We start from the raw sequence: 20494 nt of genomic DNA on the forward strand, positions 1-20494 counted from the left end.
AGACTTACATTGAGAGTGTGTCTCGATCACATGACACAGAAGAGAATGCGCTGACTTTTCCTGGCTCATTCTCCAGATCGGTGGAGGTCTGGACACTTAAACCCACTGCCGATAAAAAATACTGACATGTTTGTAAAAAAAAATAATAATGGAAATATATAATTAAATATGGGTCCGACTTGATGTCTAACCGTGCTACAACCAAGTCTCCAAGTTGTAAAAGTGCGTAAAAAGTTTCTCAGGATTCTCCTCCTCCCTCCTCACCGAGAGGAGCGAGAGGTGACACCAGTAGATAAAGAAGACAATAGATTAAGCTCACAGCTCAGCCTCCCCCTCCCCTGAAGAATGACCTCTGTAAAGTTCACAGAGCATGCCCAGATGAGTTTCCCTTTGATGTGAATAGGACAGTATCTGCCTATTGTTGTCTTTGTCCATGGGGCTTCTTGCCATAAAGCAAATCACAATATGCTGTTATAAATAGTCCAGGCAAGATGGCTGCCCCAATAATTTAAAAAAAAATTACAGATTTTTAATTATAAATTACAAATTAAAAATTACCGTCCTATGTGCTTATCACTAAGAGTTTGCTTTAAGAAATATTTTCTTTACAGTAAAAAGACCCATTTTTATAGATGTTTGCGTTTCCGTAAACCCCTTAACTGAATAAATTAAATTTGAAAAATGCTTTAATGTTTTTTTCATACTTAAAAAAACACACTTTTTTTTCCGGGGTAAAAAAACAACTTGATAATACAAAGTGTAATTTGGGATCGGTACGCCCAGGGTGAGCATTAATGAAACATTCCTTTACTGCGCAGTTTCGGCAGGCGAATAAAAAATTGATATGCAAGTGATCCTTAATAAGAGCTGATATGTTATTCTGTTTTATACATATGTGGTGAACCGAGCCGCCGCTGCTGGCAGGATTTTACTGATGTTGTGAAATAAATTATTACAAACACAAATATTGGGATTTCAACTGGTTTGGAGTTTAAAGGGAAATTGTCATCACTTTTATGCTGCCCGAATCATAAGTCATCAGGTCGGTCCTTGGTGGCTTCTCCCCATCCTACTGGCTTTGAGTCATATATGTAACTTTCCTTATACTGGAAAATCTAATGGGCCGAGGACAAGCTGCTGGCCACCTACCCAATGACTTATAGTTCAGGCAGCATAAAAGTGATGATAGTTTTCCCTTTAAAGGGGCACTCTGCTGGAAAAAAAAATGTTTAAATCAATTGGTGTCAGAAAGTTAAACAGATTTGTAAATTAAACAATTCATGTAGAAGAAGAATGAAGCAGTCGGCAACTCACCAATCCTCGGTTCAGCAAAGTTCTTTATTGCACATACTCATAATCTGGGTTGCCCAGGGAGAAGACAAAAAAGATGGCAAAAGCGGGGGGGGGGGGGTACCACAGAGAGACACCAACGTTGTTTGGCACTACATAGTGCTTCAACTGGCCAGTTGAAGCACTATGTAGTGTGAACCAACGTTGTCGTCTCCCTGTGGTACCCCCCGCGCGCTTTTGCCATCTTTTTTGTCTTCTCCCTGGGCAACCCAGATTGTGAGTATGTGCAATAAAGAACTTTGCTGAACCGAGGATTGGTGAGTTGCCGACTGCTTCATTCTTCTTCTATATGAATTGTTTGGATTTATCTATTCATCAGTCTGAGCACCACACACACCTCACTGCTATACCCGCTATTGGGCTATATAGTCCAGAGGATCAGAAGTAAGCTGTGCCGAATTTCTCTATCTTTCTTGTGAGATTTGTAAAGTACTTTTCTTAAAAAATCTTAATCCTTCCAGTACTTATCATCCAGGGCAAGTTCTTTTCTTTTTTAATTTCTTTCCAGTCTGATCACAGTGCTCTCTGCTGTCACCTCTGTCCATGTCAGGAAGTCTCCAGAGCAGGAGAGCTTTGCTATGGGGGATTTGTTCCTGCTCCTGACAGTTCCTGACATGGACAGAGGTGTCAGCAGAGAGCACTGTGGTCAGCCAGAAATGAAATTCAAAAATAAAAGAACTTCCTGTGGAGCATACAGCAGCTGATAAGTACTGAAAGGGTTAACATTTTTATATAGAAGTAATTTATAAATCTGTTTAACTTTCTGGCACCAGTTGATTTAAAAAATAAAAATTCATGATTTCTTTATTTTATTTGACTATGCTACAGGGGCGGTAAAGTTAATGTAGTTCATAATATAGTGTCTGTACCTATGATGTATGTCTGGGCTTACAATTCATTTTTGATCTTTGCCCTGGATCATTCCCCCAACTCTGATCCCCCCCCCCCCCCCCATGTACCATCTCATTTCCCCAGTTCTGATTCTCCCCTTATGTGCCACATCATTCCCCCAACTTGGAATCCCGTCCCCCCCCCCCATGTGCCAAATGTTTCCATCCACTGATAGCCCCATGTGCCACATCTTTCCCCTCACTCTGATCCCCCCTCTTGATCCGCATCTTTCCTCTCACTATGATCCCCCCCTCTTGTTCCACATCTTTCCTCTCACTCTGATCCCCCCCTCTTGTTCCACATCTTTCCCTTCACTCTGATTCCCCCTCTTGTTCCACATCTTTCCCCTCACTCTGATCCTCCCCTTCCCATTCCACATCTTTCCCCTCACTCTGATTCCCCCCCTCTTGTTCCACATCTTTCCCCTCACTCTGATCCCCCCCTCTTGTTCCACATCTTTCCCCTCACTCTGATCCCCCCCCTTCTCATTCCACATCTTTCCTCTCACTCTGATCCCCCCCTCTTGTTCCACATCTTTCCCCTCACTCTGATTCCCCCCCCTCTTGTTCCACATCTTTCCCCTCACTCTGATTCCCCCCCTCTTCTTCCACATCTTTCCCCTCACTCTGATTCCCCCTCCCTCTTGTTCCACATCTTTCCCCTCACTCTGATTCCCCCCCCTCTTGTTCCACATCTTTCCCCTCACTCTGATCCCCCCCCTTCCCATTCCACATCTTTCCCCTCACTCTGATTCCCCCCCTCTTGTTCCACATATTTCCTCTCACTCTGATCCCCCCCCTCTTGTTCCACATCTTTTCCTCACTCTGATCCCCCCTCTTGTTCCACATCTTTCCCCTCACTCTGATCCCCCCCTCTTGTTCCACATCTTTCCTCTCACTCTGATCCCCCCCTCTTGTTCCACATCTTTCCCCTCACTCTGATTCCCCCCTCTTGTTCCACATCTTTCCCCTCACTCTGATTCCCCCCCTCTTGTTCCACATCTTTCCCCTCACTCTGATCCCCCCCTTCCCATTCCACATCTTTCCCCTCACTCTGATTCCCCCTCTTGTTCCACATCTTTCCCCTCACTCTGATCCCATCCCTCTTGTTCCACATCTTTCCCCTCACTCTGATTCCCCCCCCCTCTTGTTCCACATCTTTCCCCTCACTCTGATTCCCCCTCCCATTCCACATCTTTCCCCTCACTCTGATTTCCCTCCTCTTATTCCACATATTTCCCCTCACTCTGATCCCCCCTTTTGTTCCACATCTTTCCCCTCACTCTGATCCCCCCCCCATCTTGTTCCGCATCTTTCCCCTCACTTTGATCCCCCCCATCTTGTTCCACATCTTTCCCTTCACTCTGATTCCCCCCCTTCCCATTCCACATCTTTCCCTTCACTCTGATTCCCCCTCCCATTCCACATCTTTACCCTCACTCTGATTCCCCCTCCCATTCCACATCTTTCCCTTCACTCTGATTCCCCCTCCCATTCCACATCTTCCCCTCACTCTGATCCCCCCCCATCTTGTTCCGCATCTTTCCCCTCACTCTGATCCCCCCCCATCTTGTTCCGCATCTTTCCCCTCACTCTGATCCCCCCCATCTTGTTCCACATCTTTCCCTTCACTCTGATTCCCCCTCCCATTCCACATCTTTCCCCTCACTCTGATTCCCCCCTCTTATTCCACATCCTTAGCCTTCCCCTCACTTCAATCCCCTGTTTGTTTTTTTCTTACCTGGCCTGTGTCCCACGCTCCAGTAGGCTCAGGATCAGACATTGCCTTGGGCTTAGTGACTGCGCCTTCACTGCAACACTGATGAGTGACATCCTATGCACGGCTCCTCAGAACAACGTCAGGGACATCACTCGTCAGTACCGGCAGCCCACTGATTAAAAATGGCCACGGCACCGGCTGCTTGTTCAAGATCAGCAGCCAGGCCGCAGCTTCTTTAGAACTGTGACCAGTGGCAGCTGGATCGGACGGTCCCGCGACATACACCACTAACGGGCCAATGACATTTAGGCATTTTTGTTTTAATAAAAATTTCAAAAATTTCCATTTAGATTTTCCATAAATTTTTATCAGCGATGTTCTTTAAATATGTTCAAATAAAAAATGGGGTTTGTATGTAATGTAACACGTGATCTGTGACCTAGGTATGCGTGGAGATCCACGGAGTGGACAGAATGCCGGGTCGATCCCCTACTCAATCAACAGGACAAGAGGAGGGCGAACCATACGGCGCTGTGCGGGGGAGGAATCCAGACGCGAGAAATCTACTGCGTGCAAGCGAATGAAAATCTTCTTCAATACCTCAATACAGTAAAAGACAAAGAAGGTGAGTATAGTCTTCTGTCATGCAGAACAGTGTTTTCCCATCCAAGAGAAAACGTTTCCGCTCTCTTCCACAAACAGCACCACTCTCGTCCTCAGGTTGTATGTGGTATTGCAGCTTAGTTCCTTTGAAATAAGTGGAGCCAAGATGTAATAACACACACAACCTAGGGACAGGGGTGTTGTTGTTTTTGTAACAAAATAGCTATATATATATATATATATATATATATATATATATATATATATATTATTTTATTTTTTTTATTTATTTAACTTTTTCCATTATCTGCCAGTTATCTGCCTTTTGTTCAGAAACAGCGCCACTCTTGTCCTCAGGCTGTGTGTGATATTGCAGCTTAGCTTTGTTGAACACAACATGAGGTCTGCGGCAGGAGACTTAACGTCACGCCATGCCCCCTCCATTCATGTCTATGGGAGGGGGCGTGACGTCCGTCACGCCCCCTCCCATAGACATGAATGGAAGGGTCGTGGTGTGACATCACGAGGGGGCGGGGCGTGACATATCCAGTCCCGGAAACACAGAGGTTTTTGAGACTGGAGCAGCAGCCTGGCATAGAATGCGGGGTGCTGCACAGAGATCACGGGGGTCCCAGAGGCGGACCCCCCACGATCAGACATCTTATCCCCAATCCTTTGGATAGAGGATAAGATGTCTATGGCCGGAATACCCCTTTAAATTTGAAAATATTTTTTTTTCTGCACCCGACAACGCCTTACCCATCAGGGTGTAATCAGCTGAACGCGCGAGATGCTTTTTAACATATTTCACCGTATTTTCTCCAGTATGTAAATTTAGCTTTGAGAGTCTTCTATCCATAAAGAACAGTCTAATTGTAGAACGTATGCATCTTTACTATCAGTGAGTGCAGGGAATGGAGTCGTCGGTGAGGCTGGTGCTAGATGATTGATCAAAGTATTATTTCATGAAAATGTACATAATTATGCCGACATTACTATGCAGATATTCCCACTTATTCTTGTCGGCTGCCAGGGAGGAAAGCGATGAGCTGTAATTTTCCTTTCACTGCTGTGTATGTGGTGTTCTTCATACAGGCTACAATATGGGAGTTGTGTGCAGAACCGGGGCACCTCCAGAGTGACTTTGTATTGTGATGCCCCATCTTCTTATGGTTATTTGAAAAAAATCTATATATATATAAATATATATATATATATATCTCAACAAAAGAAGAAGGTCCGGCACGTTAGGTGGTGGATAAAATAAGCTTTCCTTTATTCACAAATCTTGACACGATTCACATACCGAAAAGGTCTGACGCGTTTCACCTACGTTGAGGCTTAATGGTAGACTCGGTCAACTTGAGTCTACGATTAAGCCTCAACGTAGGTGAAACGCGTCAGACCTTTTCTGTATGTGAATCGTGTCAAGATTTGTGAATAAAGGAAAGCTTATTTTATCCACCACCTAACGTGCCGGACCTTCTTCTTTTGTTGGTTGGACTTTTGGCCGAGGGCGGTACCGGCCGGTCCCGGGCACAGGTGAGCAATCTGGATGTTCAGTGAGAGCGGTCTCCACAGTCTCCATTGCATATATATATTATTATTATATTACTCTCCTATAAATAAATTTAAAAAAACATACTACTGCCACATGGGGAACAGGTTGATCCAGTGCTATGCTTTTAGCTGTTATATACTGTAGCTGGCCAGGATTGGAGATGACTCAGATCACAACTGTTTAATCCCTTAAAGGGGTACTCCAGCTCTAGGACATCTTATCCCCTATCTTATCATGACATCACTGTTCCGCCCCCGTGTGACGTAACGCTCCGCCCCCTCAATGCAAGCCTATGGTGGCTGATGATAGCTCCGGAGGCTGATGATAGCGGGGTGCTGCATGAAAGATTGTGGGGGTCCCCAGCGGCTGGACCCCTGCAATCAGGCATCTTATCCCCTATCCTTTGGATAGGGGATAAGATGTCTTAGGGCCGAGTACCCCTTTAAAGGGGTACTCCACTGGGAAACATTTTCTTTTAAATCAACTGGTGCCAGAAAGTTAAACTGATTTGTAAATTACTTGTATTTTAAAATCTTCATCCTTCCAGTACTTATCAGCTGCTGTGTGCTCCACTTCTTTTTGAATTTCCTTTCTGCCTGACCACAGTGCTCTCTGCTGACACCTCTGTCCATTTTGGGAACTTTCCAGAGTAGGATAAGTTTGCTATGGGGATTTGCCCCTACTCTGAAAAGAACTTCCTTTGGATAGGGGATAAGATGTTTGGGGTTGAGTATCATTTAAAGATTTTTTAATAGAAGTAAATTACAAATCTGTTTAACTTTCTGGAGCCAGTTGATATGATTAATTTTTTTTTTTAATCTGGAATACCCCTTTAAGTACCCTTGGGCCCCTCGTATAAACACAGGCTAATTGGAGCATCTAATGGAGAAGCCATGATGTCATGATAGTTGCACAAAATACATATGGCTGATGGCACCTAGAAATTACTTTTCATCAAGAGAACCCATTTTTTGACTGAAAACAATCAGTGACTATGACATTGCAGAAAGTCCTGCTACTCATCAAAAAGCTGATATTGCTGGATCCATGTGCTCAAGGCAAAACAGGGTATACAAAAAAAGGGCTGTCTTCACAAGATAACCCCTTTAAGAAACACAGAGGAACCCAAGAATTAGGTCAACCCAACTATGATTCTTGGCCACCTATGGAGGGGTAGGGTAGAGTTGATCTTATGTGTGTGATGAAGTTGGATAGGGGATAAGATGTCTGATTGCGGAGGGGCCGTCGCCACTGGGTGTACCCTCCCCCTCCCCCCTCCGCGGTCTCTGTGCAGCACCTGCATTCTATGCCGCGCTGCTGCTCCAGTCTCGGAAACCTCTGTGTTTCCGGGACTGGAGACGGGAAGTCATGCCACTCCCCCTCGTGGTGTCGCGCCACGCCCCCTCCATTCATGTCTATGGGAGGGGGCATGAATGGAGGGGGTGTGGCGAGATTTCACATCTCCTGCCGCGGACCTGATGTTATGTTCAACAAAACTAAGCTGCAATATCACACACACCTGAGGACAAGAGTGGCGCTGTTTCTGAACAAAAGGCAGATAACTGGAGGTCCACACTTATATGGATTCAATGAGATCATGGGGTGTTTCATCAAATGGCCACAATTCACTCCATAGTAAATATCAGTAGGGCCATTACACGGATACTCCACTGGAAATCAGCTGATGCCAGAAAGTTAAACAGATTTGTAAATTTCTGCTATTTAAAAATCTTAATTCTTCCAGGACTTATCAGCTGCTGTATGCTCTACAGGAAGTTTGTCAGGGACCAACCGGGGGACAGGGAGAGTGAGCCCTAAACTGACCCTAAAATCGCTCTCCCTGCCTACTTGCCCATCCACGGAGGATCGACAACTGGGTGCCGGTCCCTCCCTGAACTAAAGTGCAGGGGCCTAATAAGACACATACTAATAAATATTGGTTACAAAACTGAACTCCAGAGATCTGAATAAAGAACTAATAAACATATATAGTTCAAAACACCAGATAGGAAAATGGATGAGTCTGAACATACTCCAGAACAAAACAGGAATAAGCTTAATCCCCTAGAAAAACCTCCGGTAGACACAGGAGACACAGGAATAACAATACCCTCTGAGTCCTCACAGACAGGTAAACGGGATCTATCGCTAAACAGGAATATTGGCATTCCCTATGCAAACCTTCAGTAGACACGAAGTCCCCATGGACAGGTAATAGGGATGCCTAGATACACAGGATATATTTATAGAACACTGTTCACACTGAACACAAGACAGGAATAGCAATCCCTCCGAACACCCCCAGTAGAAAGGAATCCCCATGGAGCGGTAACAGGGATACAACATAGCACACTGTTCACACTGGACACACAAACTGGACACTCCACTATAGGAGTAGCCATTAATATTAAATCCAAATAGACTACTGGCCAGCGGCACACTCACCAGTGTGGACAGGATGCTGGCCCAGTAGGAAAACAGAAATATAAAACACAGAACGTCACTTAAACGGATACAAAAGAAAACAGTGTGAACAGACACATAGCAGAAAGGATAAACAAATCCTAAAACAGACTATACAAACACAGCTTAAAATCCACTAAGAGCATGCCACCTAACATGGCTAAAACCAGAAAATACTTAGTGCATGCTAAAACAGAGATAGTAGATTAAAAGCTCAAATAAGAAGAGTTTCACCCAAAGCCTCCATTAGCAGCATGGCCAAAGCAAGATGAAATGAAGTACCACCAAGAGCTCCCAGCAGCATATCCAACATGTCAGCAAGTCAGGATGAAATGAAGTCAATCACCAGCACTGAGGCTAGGCTGGGCTGACTTTAAATAGACACACCCTAAAGGCTATTGGACAACAGAGTCTGAGGCTGAAAAAGCCAGAGACATTAACTATTCCCTGACCAGAGAACATAAAACTGTTCACACATCAAATCCAATAGCTGTGTGTAAACACAGACCAGGACAGACATGACAATGTTCTTTTCTTTTTTAATTTCCTTTCTGTCTGACCACAGTTCTCTCTGTTGGCACCTCTGTTCATGTCAGGAACTGTCCAGAGCAGGAGAAGTTTGCTATGGGGATTTGTTCCTGCTCTGGACAGTTCCTAAAGTGAACAGAGGTGTCAGCAGAGAGCACTGTGGTCAGACAGAAATGGAATTCAAAAAGAAAAGAGCTTCCTGTGTATTATACAGCAGCTGATAAGTACTGGAAGGATTAGGTTTTTTTAATAGAAGTAATTTACAAATCTGTTTAACTTTCTGGCACCAGTTGATGAAAAAAAATGTTTTCCTTTGGAGTACCCCTTTAAGGGTCCATGATCACACTTATGCCCAGTCCATGACCCTATTGATATCGGGCGAAGATGTTCTTCAGAAGAGCACCCAACAGCGGGAAGATTCCGTCAAGGCTCTTTCATAAAAAATATAAATTTTTTAATTGAGAATCCTAATTCATTCAGATATTGAGAAATATATGTGTTACGTCCCTGAAGGGAACCCTCCAGCAGTGTCTTCAAACCATCAACACAAACGATATTGTTTTCTAATTAATAAAGCATGAGCTCGTTTCCATATCTGAATGTTAAATGAGGTCATCGGCGCCTAATGAGAAGACAGATGAAAGACGACGACTCGATACTTTGTTACGAAAAAACTTCTGGAATACTTTGCATTTGATTAAATGCTTTGAAAAGTCTTGGCCTAATAGAAAAAAAATACAATGTAATGAGTTTTTATTTTTTAATGTTTTTTTTTTTAATTTGTCTATTTCAGACAGCCACGCGTATGGCACATCAAAGTCCAGCGAGGCGCCGCTCCTGTCAATTACTTTCGAAATAACAGGTGAGTTGAATTAATATCTTCCCATTTGGCGCTTATTCACGCAACTGTATTAAGGCGACCTTGCAGTTGTTTGGAGCAGAAATTAAATGCCCGTCAATGTTTTGGGGTCATGTTGCACCTCTGTAGGCCTCCAATGTTATGCATAGGGTTTGTTGTGTATATTATCTTCTAGAAGCATTGTTTCTAGGGGTATATACACCTGCAATATATGTTACCATATCCTATGGCATCACATGGACAGCATGGGGCTCCGTAGTAGAAATCTAGAAGCCCCCGCCCAAAACCTCCATCCACAAGACACGCATAGTGGTTTTGTGATTGTATTTTCTGTAAAGTTTCATGGTTTTAATTACAATAAAATATAAAAAAAAATTATGAAGAAAAACCATTACAAAAACAGGTAGATGTCATGATTATTAATAATAATAATATATTTATTTTAATTTGTTGGATGTGTTGCTGGTCGTAGTGGTGCTGTTTATGGTGGTAGTGATTTTGTTGTTGGTGGTAGTAGTGTTAGTTGTGTTCCTGTCGGTGGCGTTGTTTGTGGTATTGATAACGTTGTTGGTCTTGGCATTGGTGGTATTGCTTGTGGTGCTATTCGTGGTATAGATATTGTTGTTGATCATGGTGTTGGTGGTACTGATTTTTCTGATGTTGTTGACGGTATTGATATTTGTTGTTGGTAGGCGTGGTGTTGGTGTTGTTGGTCGCAGTGGTGTTGTTTCTGGCGGTAATGGTTTTAGTTGATGGTGGTAGTGGTCATGTTGTTGGTTTAGTGGTATTGCTGTTGGAGGGGTTGTTGATATTGTTGTTGGTCAAGGTGTTTGAGGTATTGCTTGTGGTGGTGTTGGTGGTATTGATATTGCTGTTGGTCATGGTGGTTTTAGTGGTGTTAATTGTGTCACTGTTGGTAGTGTTGGTGGTGGTATAGATATTGTTCTTGGTCGTGGTGTTAGTGGTATTGTTTGTGGTGGTGGTGGTATTGATATTGATCATGGTGTTGGTGGTATTGTTTGTGGTGGTGTTGGTGGTATTGAGATTGTTATTGATCATGGTGTTGGTGGTATTGTTTATGGTGGTGTTGATGGTATTGATATTATTGTTGGTCATGGTGTTGTTGATGGTATTGTTTGTGGTGGTGTTGATGGTATTGATATTATTGTTGGTCATGGTGTTGTTGATGGTATTGTTTGTGGTGGTGTTGATGGTATTGATGTTGTTGTTGGTCATGGTGTTGATGGTATTGATGTTGTTGTTGGTCATGGTGCTGGTGGTATTGTTTATGGTGGAGTCGATGGTATTGATATTGTTATCTGTGGTTATCTGTCTATGTGGGTACTTTGTATCTGTTTATGGAGCTTTTTGCCCCTGTTTGTTAGGGTACTCGTAGGAATGTTTTAAAACTATTTAGTTCAGTATTCTCTACAGCTGACGCCATTTGTGACGGTGCCCTATGTTTGTTCATGGAGCTTCCTGACACTATTGTAGGGATACTCCCTATAGCTGACACTGTTTATAAGAGAACCTTTCTTTATGAACCTTTCTAACCAATTTATGGGGGTACTCTCTATAACTGACACTCTTTATAGGGATGCTCTGTATCTGTTTGTAGATCTTTCTAAAACTGTGTATAGGGGTACTCTCTTTTGGCTGTCAATGCCTGTTGGGGAGGTATTTTGCATTTGTTTTTGGGGTTTCCAGACACTGTCTACGGGGGGTTCTCTGTATCTGTTTATGGAACTTCTGAGACTGTTTATGGGGGTACATTGTTTATAGGGACAATCTGCATCTGTTTTTGAAGATTTCTCACACTTTTTATGGGGGTACACTCTATGGCTGACAATGTTTACGGGGAGCACTCCTGGGGCACTCCAGCTCTGTATTATGGAACACTTGGGCTACAGGGGGCACTCTTGAACTATTAATGGCACAATCTGGAAGTGTTTCTGGGGGCACCCTATATCTATATCGAGTACCTTGACTCTACTTATGGTGGTACTTTGAACTAGTAAATGGGCACTTTTACTCTGTTTACAAAGGACTTTGCAACTGCTTATGGGGCCCTCTAGCTCCGTGGATGGCCACTTATGTTCCCTGGCACTCTGTTACTTTTTTATGGTGCAATTATTGGGTCACTCTGTGGGGTCACATTATTATTTTATATTATTTATTTTAATATAATATTTAATATATTATATACAACATTTTTTATTGTGATTATTTATTTGTATACTTATTTTTAAACAGTTTTTATTATGATTATTTATTTTGACACTTTTTTTTTTAACTGTCACCTATGAGAAAACCCAATAGAATGTCACATGACAAACCAGCTCTGCTACATCTGTACACACATAGTAAGACTCTATGCTGCGGTTTCCCATTACGGTGAATGACCATAGTATTGTTGTAATATAAAGATTACAGTGTTCGCCTCTCGGAGTATCTTAAATTAACACTTCTGCCATAAATGTTTCAGAAGGTTAAGCCATTATATATTGATATCCGGGGCCGTGATGGATTAAAGGGTTTTATGCTAATCTCGGGCTGCATTATGTTAATAGAGATTTAAAAATGTATTACACATATTTTCACTGATGTCGTCGCTAAATATCTTTTCCCCCCTCCCCCCCAACCTTACCCCGTGCATCGGTTCCCGTATTGTTAGTTACGGTCGGCCATTCATAAAGGACAGACGAGCCGCGGTAATATTTCACCGGAACAAGCGTGCGGAGGATTGTTCTTGGAAACGATTCTATTAAAATGAATTATAAGGAATAAAATAAGCAGTTACATGGCGAGGAGGCGCGTCGTAAAAATTCCCCTTAGAGAGTCTGCGTAATAAATGGGACGATCGTTCGTCTGTTTCATGAATTTTCCTGAGGGCCTAAAAACAATTTACCGAGCGCGAACGAAAAACAATCTAGTTAAAGTAACCGGGGACCTGTGTGTTAAACAGTCCGAAAATGCGGAATAAATTATTAAGCTTAAAAAATTATTTTAAAAAATTGTAAAAAAAAAATAAATTGTTAGATTTTCATATATTTTTTTTATTAAAAATTAGAGAACCATTAAAGGGGTACTCCCCTTTAATGGTTCTCTAATTTTAATTTTAAAAAAAATGAAAATCAAAAATTTTTTTTTTTTTTTACAATGTTTTAAAATAATTTTTGGGATAGGGGATAATATGTCTGATCACGAGCGTTTGTTTAGAACTCTGGGCGCGGGCGTTGGGGGTCGTGAGGTCACAGCAACGCTCTTCATGAAGTCACGCCAAGCCATGCCACGCCCCCTCCCATAGCCTTGCATTGAGGGGGCGTGGTGGGACATCATGAGCCCCGCCGCCCGCTTCAAGTGTTTGGAACATAATGTTCCAAATGCTGGGGCAGCGGTGTACCCCTTTAAGATGTTCATCCTGATCTTCCTGGTTCAAGAATAGAACTTTATCCCAACTGTGATAGATAAGAAGCAGTCTAGGTGTAACAGAGATTTACCAGAGATGAGCTTGTCATTTGGTGTAACTCGTCCTCCCCATATCACTAATCAGTATCTGTGAATTTACATAGGACTGCAGGTAAGCCTACTCTGTTGTCTTTTTTTAACTAAGCTCCAGAGAGTAACTTCGTAACTACTTGTTTAATTATTTAAATCCATATAAAATGAAAATTTAAGCAACTTTTTAATAGGAATTGATTACGAATTTCCTATTTAAATCCTGTAGTCATGCTTCCTACTTAAAGGGGTACTCCACTGGAAAACATTTTCTTTTAAATCAACTGGTGCCAGAAAGTTAAACAGTAGTGTTGCTCGCGAATATTCGCGAATATAGCACTATATATTCGTAATTATGAATATTCGTTTTTTTTTTTCACAGTACGCATCACAGTGATCATCCCTCTCTGCTTCCAGCTTATGTGGTGTAAAGAAGGCTCTAATACTACTGTGTGAGACTGGGGCTTATGTTAATTTTTGTATATGCTAATTTTCGCATATGCTAATTTTCGCATACGCGAATTGTCGCATATGCGAAAATAAAACGCGAATATTACGAATATGCGAATTTAGCGAATATATGACAAAAATTCGTCCATATATTCGCGAATATTCGCGAATTCAAATATGGCCTATGCCGCTCAACACTATTAAACAGATCTGTAAATTACTTCTATTAAAAATCCTTATCCTTCCAGTACTTATCAGCTGCTGTTTGCTCCACAGGAAGTTCTTTTCTTTTAGAATTTCCTTTCTGTCTGACCACAGTGCTCTCTGCTGACACCTCTGTCCATGTCAGAAACTGTCCAGAGTAGGAGCAAATCCCCATAGCAAACCTCTCCTGCTCTGGACAGTTCCTGACATGGACAGAGGTGTCAGCAGAGAGTAGGTAGAAGTAGTGGGAGTCAGCACTAGTCACCTTGGCGTGGTGCTCGTAAGCAATAGGTAAGTAGAAGAAATCCCGGCACACACAATCCTGATGCAAATGTTTATTCACAAGCGTACATAGTGATACAGCAGCTCACAGGATGCATTTCGGCCACCGAAACGCATCCTGTGAGCTGCTGTATCACTATGTACGCTTGTGAATAAACACTTCAGGTGATTTGCATCAAGATTGTGTGTGCCGGGATTTCTTCTACTTACCTAATGTCAGCAGAGAGCACTGTGGTCAGACAGAAAGGAAATATTCAAAATGAAAAGAACTTCCTCTGTAGTATACAGCAGCTGATAAGTACTGGAAGGATTAGGATTTTTTTATGGAAGTAATTTACAAATCTGTTTAACTTTCTGGCACCAGTTGATTTAAAAGAAAATGTTTTCCAGTGGAGTACCTCTTTAAAGGAGTACTCTGGCGAAAATTAACTGTGAATAGGGCATAAGTAGCTGATCATGGAGGGGTCCGACCACTGGGGACGGGACACCAGCACCCTTAGTGAGGAGTGGGTGTCGTCTACCGGTAGATGGCACGCGCTCCATTCATTTCTATGGGAGCGCCGATGATGCCCGACAGCTGTACTCAGGTCTTTTCTCCCATAGAATGGAACTTGCAGGGGGCCCGACCGCTGGGATAGGGGATACGTTAAACGGGTTATCCAGGAATAGAAAAACAGAGCTTATTTCTTTCAAAAACAGCTCCACATCTGGCTTCCATTCACTTCAATGGAAATGAGCTGCAGAACCACACCCAACCTGAAGATAGACGGGGAGCGTCTTTTTGAAAGAAATTAGCTCTGTTTTTCTCTTTAATTTTCACTGGAGATCTCCTTTAAGATAGAGAACATTCAGTAGGTTAACAAAAATCTACTTAATGCCTTCACAATCCAAACAGACTAAACTATCAGATCACTTTGTGTTTTTTTTTTTTGTAAAAAAATAAAAAAAAAATGTAACCCAAGTCCAGGCAGTGTGGATTCCTTGCTGAATTTTTGTAGTGTGCATGGACCCATATAGGAGCTCAAAAGGGGTACTTCCTTATCGGTATGCCCTTGTAGGATATAATAGAGGGAGGTTCCCCCTTTAGGACCAGCAAAGAGTATTATAGTTAAAGGGGTACTCCCGTGGAAAACTTTTTTTTTTTTTAATCAACTGGTGCCAGAAAGTTAAACAGATTTGTAAATCCCTTCTATTAAAAAAAAAAATCTTAATCCTTCCAGTACTTTTTAGGGGCTGTATACTAAAGAGAAATCCAAAAAAGAAATGCATTTCCTCTGATGTCAGGACCACAGTGCTCTCTGCTGACCTCTGCTGTCCATTTTAGGAACTGTCCTGAGCAGGAGAAAATCCCCATAGCAAACATATACTGCTCTGGACAGTTCCTAAAATGGACAGCAGAGGTCAGTAGAGAGCACTGTGGTCATGACATCAGAGGAAATGCATTTCTTTTTTGGATTTTCTTTAGTATACAGCCCCTAAAAAGTACTGGAAGGATTAAGATTTGTTTTAATAGAAGGGATTTACAAATCTGTTTAACTTTCTGGCACCAGTTGATTTAAAAAAAAAAAAAAATTTGTTTTCCACGGGAGTAGCCCTTTAAATGCTAATTTTCCCCAAATCCCTGTAGTAATATAGCTCTTGGGACCACCCACCAGGGCCGGCTCTGCCTATAGGCAAAATAGGCATCTGCCTAGAGCGCCCTCTTGATAGTGTTGCCGCTCTGCCTACTGCAATAAAGTTAGCCAGTATCCGAAGCACCTACCCATCTGAAGCACCTGCCCATCAAGCAAAACCCCGCCACGCTACCCCCAACCCACCCGTGCTGTAATAATCAGCTTTTTTCAGCCTGCTGGAGGAGCGCGGCGCCACCTCTGAGGCAGACAGGGGCGATCACTAAGGTCAGGTCCGTCCAACATCCTGACATCGCGCGCACCTTCATACATCGGGAGGAGCCAATGGGCGGGGTCAAGGGGCAGCAAAATTGGCTTTCGCCTTGGGTGGCAAAAAACTCTTACACCAGGCCTGCCGCGCACAATGGACTTCTTCTGGAGACCTGGGAATCAGGAAGTTTCTCCTAAAAAATGGATCTCTAATGATACCAATATTCGATAGATAAGTGATGTAAGCACCAGGGGCGGATCTGTATACAGGGCGGACCTCATGGGTGACCATGTTTTTGTATGGGGCTGGTATTTGGTCACTGTGTGTTGGTATTCTTTGAGTGGTGTATGGCGGTGTTTTTTATGTGTGTTGCTGAGAAACCTGAACGGTATATTATTTTTGCAGTATATGTTGGTGTTGGCAATGTGCGCTGCACATTGCCAACACCAACATATACTGCAAAAATAACCTCATATCTATCTGTTGTGCAGCATATTTGTACTGTAACTATGTGTTACATAAGTGTTATTTGCGTATTATATGACGCTATTATTTAAAGGGGTACTCCGATGGAAAACTTTTTTTTTTTAATTAACTGGTGCCAGAAAGTTAAACAGATTTGTAAATTACTTCAATTAAAAAAATCTTACTCCTTCCAGTACTTATTAGCTGCTGAATACTACAGCAGAAATTATTTTCTTTTGGAAACACAGAGCTCTCTGCTGACATCATGACCACAGTGCTCTCTGCTGACATCTCTGTCCATTTTAGGAACTGTCCAGAGTAGTAGAAATTCCCCATAGAAAATATATGCTGCTCTGGACAGTTCCTAAAATGGACAGAGATGTCAGCAGAGAGCACTGTGCTCGTGATGTCAGCAGAGAGCTCTGTGTTTCAAACGGAAAAGAATTTCCTCTGTAGTATTCAGCAGCTTATAAGTACAGGAAGGATTAAGATTTTTTTAATAGAAGTAATTTACAAATCTGTTTAACTTTCTGGCACCAGTTGATTTAAAAAGAAAAAGTTTTTCACTTGAGTACCCCTTTAAGTAATAGTAGATTGTATTTTACCCTGTATGGTGCTTATTTGTACAATCTTCAGGGGGGTTGGTACCAGAGAGGACATTACATTATAAAGAAGGCCCTACCAAGTGGTCAACCATAAAGGTACACAATGACATTATCATTTATAAAAAAATAAAGAAATAATAACAAAAAATTATAATAATAAAAATAATAATAATAATTTGTTTATTTATTATTTTAATAATAATAATAATAATAATAATAAATAAGTAAATAAATAAGTAAATAAAATGCCCCCTCTGCACATCATCTTATGGTAGTGAAAAGTAATCAGAGACTGCCGGAGAACGAGGCCTCGGCCATGCACGGTCCATTGCATATTACCAGGATCTTCATCCCTCTTCATAGGGGACACTTGTACGGAGAGAAGACGTAACAGTCGTCATTTTATATCAAGTATCTCATCTCATGTTACAGTAAGTGGCCTCCATTATGGTCGCTGATGATGTTTTCTAAGGATGTTTTCATAGAATGGCCTGAGATCATCGGGCCTGTCTATATTCCACACTATAATAAGCCAGTGAGTCTATTATTATACAGTAATTGGATATAGGTAACAGTATATACTCACCAAGGTACTGTGTATAAAATTAGTAAGAAACTCAATAGGTAGTACTCGAGTGCAAAGGATAAGTTTTAGATTGCGGGGGTCCGACTGCTGGTCAGTCCCCAGGAAGGGAGCGTGCTGACCCCGCACTAAGCGGTGGCCAACACTCCCCTTCCATGTACCTCTATGGGAGAGCCGGACATACCCGAACATTGTATCCCCAGCTCTCCCACAGACATCCATGGAGGGGGCCTGTCGGCTGCCGCTTCGTGTGGGGGTCAACACGCTCCCTTCCTGGGGACTGCCGGGGTTCCATGCAGGAGATTGCAGAGGTCCCAGTGGTCGGACCCTCCTGCGATTTAAAAGTTATCCCATATCCTAGGGGATACGTTTTACTGCAGTGGAGTAGTTTAATTTTATCTTATCCCTCTTTATCTTAAAGGGGTTATCCAGGAAAAAAACTTGGCTCCAGAAAGTTGAACAGATTTGTAAATTACTTCTATTAAAAAATCTTAATCCTTTCAGTACTTATGAGCTTCTGAAGTTAAGGTTGTTCTCATATCTATCTATCTCATATATATATATATATATAGATATAGATATATATAGATAATATCTATCTAATATCTATCTATATATCTCATATCTATCTATCTATCTAGCTCTCATATCTATCTCTCATATCTATCTATCTCATGTCTATCTCGTATCTATCTATCTATCTATCTATCTATCTATCTTATATCTATCTCATATCTATCTTATATCTATCTCATATCTATCTATCTATTTATCTCATATCTATCTCTCTATCTCATATCTATCTCATATCTATCTCATATCTATCTATCTCTCATATCTATCTCATATCTATCTCATATCTATCTATCTATCTATCTATCTATCTATCTCATATCTATCTCAGATCTGTCTTATATCTATCTCATATCTATCTATCTATCTATCTTTCTATCTTTCTTACCTCTCTTTGAACAGATTAGATATTGCCTACTCAGTATATAAAAAAAAACAACCAGAAAATGTTTCCAGCAATGTCTTTTCTGCAGTAACATATGTGTTTGTTATATGGAACAATCCGTGTATTCGTTGCTGATATCCCCCCCCCCCCCCCCCCCCGCCCTCCTAGATTACTATGCAAATAACTTGCGCCGCTTACATGACTTGATTGACAAGCGACATCTGCCCATATATTACACAGCTGACAGGAGCGCTCCGCCAGCCCCGGTAACCTTGGGAGCACCCGGAGTGACTGCTGTCTCCTCATTGTTGCAAAGTAACAAAAACAGCAACAACAAAACAACAACAACAACAAGAGAATATAATAAATAATAATAAAGAACATACTACGGGATTTACATGAAAAGATGTTTATTAATTAGGAACGGGCTTGATCAACTAAATTTTAGATTCTGTTCATTAGAAATCAGTCAAAACATTACAAAGACTTTCCTGACGAATATGCAGATGAGTCTCCGGGTTGTTGTTGTCTTAAGGGTCTTTGCAAGAAAAGAAAAAAATCAACATGTTGACATAATTGTCATTGAGCTGACATCTTCTCTGGAGAGGAAGGGGGGGGGGGAATATTTCGTCCTATGTATCATGGGGACTCGTGAGCTGACATCTTCTCTGGAGTGGGGGGGGGGGGGGCAATATATTTCATTCTTTCTATTATGGGGACCTGGCATCACATTTTGTTGCAGACTGCCTTGTCATGGTGGCTTTGGACATCCAATGTTGACAGTATGATTGTGCTCAATACTTTAAACATGGGCCCCAAAGATAAAGCAGACCTACGCTATGAACATCAGTTAAAGGGGTTATCCAGGAAAAAACTTTTTTTTATATATCAACTGGCTCCAGAAAATTAAACAGATTTGTAAATTACTTCTATTAAAAAATCTTAATCCTTTCAGTACTTATGAGCTTCTGAAGTTAAGGTTGTTCTTTTCTGTCTAAGTGCTCTCTGATGACACCTGTCTCGGGAACCGCCCAGTTTTGAAGCAAATCCCCATAGCAAACCTCTTCTAAACTGGGCGGTTCCCGAGACACGTGTCATCAGAGAGCACTTAAACAGAAAAGAACAACCTTAACTTCAGAAGCTCATAAGTACTGAAAGGATTAAGATTTTTTAATAGAAGTAATTTACAAATCTGTTTAACTTTCTGGAGCCAGTTGATATAGTTTTCTCCTGGATAACCCCTTTAAGAGAAACACCAGAAATAAGCGCATGACGATCCAAAAAAGTTTAAATTAATAAAATACTTTATTGAACAAATATACTGAACGTGCGAGCCTCCACCACCCAACGTTTCGCTCAAGGCTTCATCCGGGGCCTCGGATGAAGCCTTGAGCGAAACGTTGGGTGGTGGAGGCTCGCACATTCATTCCTCTCCATTGTGGTAATGATACTGTGATAATGTGCTTTTTTTTTCTTGTGTGATTTTCTTGTATACCTCTGTGATTTATGTCTCATGCACTATGCAACTTTACTTATTTTTAATATACCGTATATACTCGAGTATAAGCCCACCCGAATATAAGCCGAGGCCCCT

The 20494-nt window shown here is 41.8% G+C and overlaps 1 protein-coding gene across 1 annotated transcript in view; it reads left to right on the forward strand.

Moving 5' to 3' along the window:
• The window catches only part of THSD7A (thrombospondin type 1 domain containing 7A), a 537615-nt gene that overhangs the window by 405563 nt on the left and 111558 nt on the right, over window positions 1-20494 (forward strand). Inside the window, exons 6-7 of the mRNA XM_056518919.1 lie at window positions 4404-4585; window positions 9909-9977. Coding sequence (XP_056374894.1) covers window positions 4404-4585; window positions 9909-9977 — 251 coding nt within the window. The remainder of the gene's footprint in view (window positions 1-4403; window positions 4586-9908; window positions 9978-20494) is intronic.

This window comes from Hyla sarda, chromosome 5, assembly GCF_029499605.1.
Source record: "Hyla sarda isolate aHylSar1 chromosome 5, aHylSar1.hap1, whole genome shotgun sequence".
Taxonomy (NCBI): domain Eukaryota; kingdom Metazoa; phylum Chordata; class Amphibia; order Anura; family Hylidae; genus Hyla; species Hyla sarda.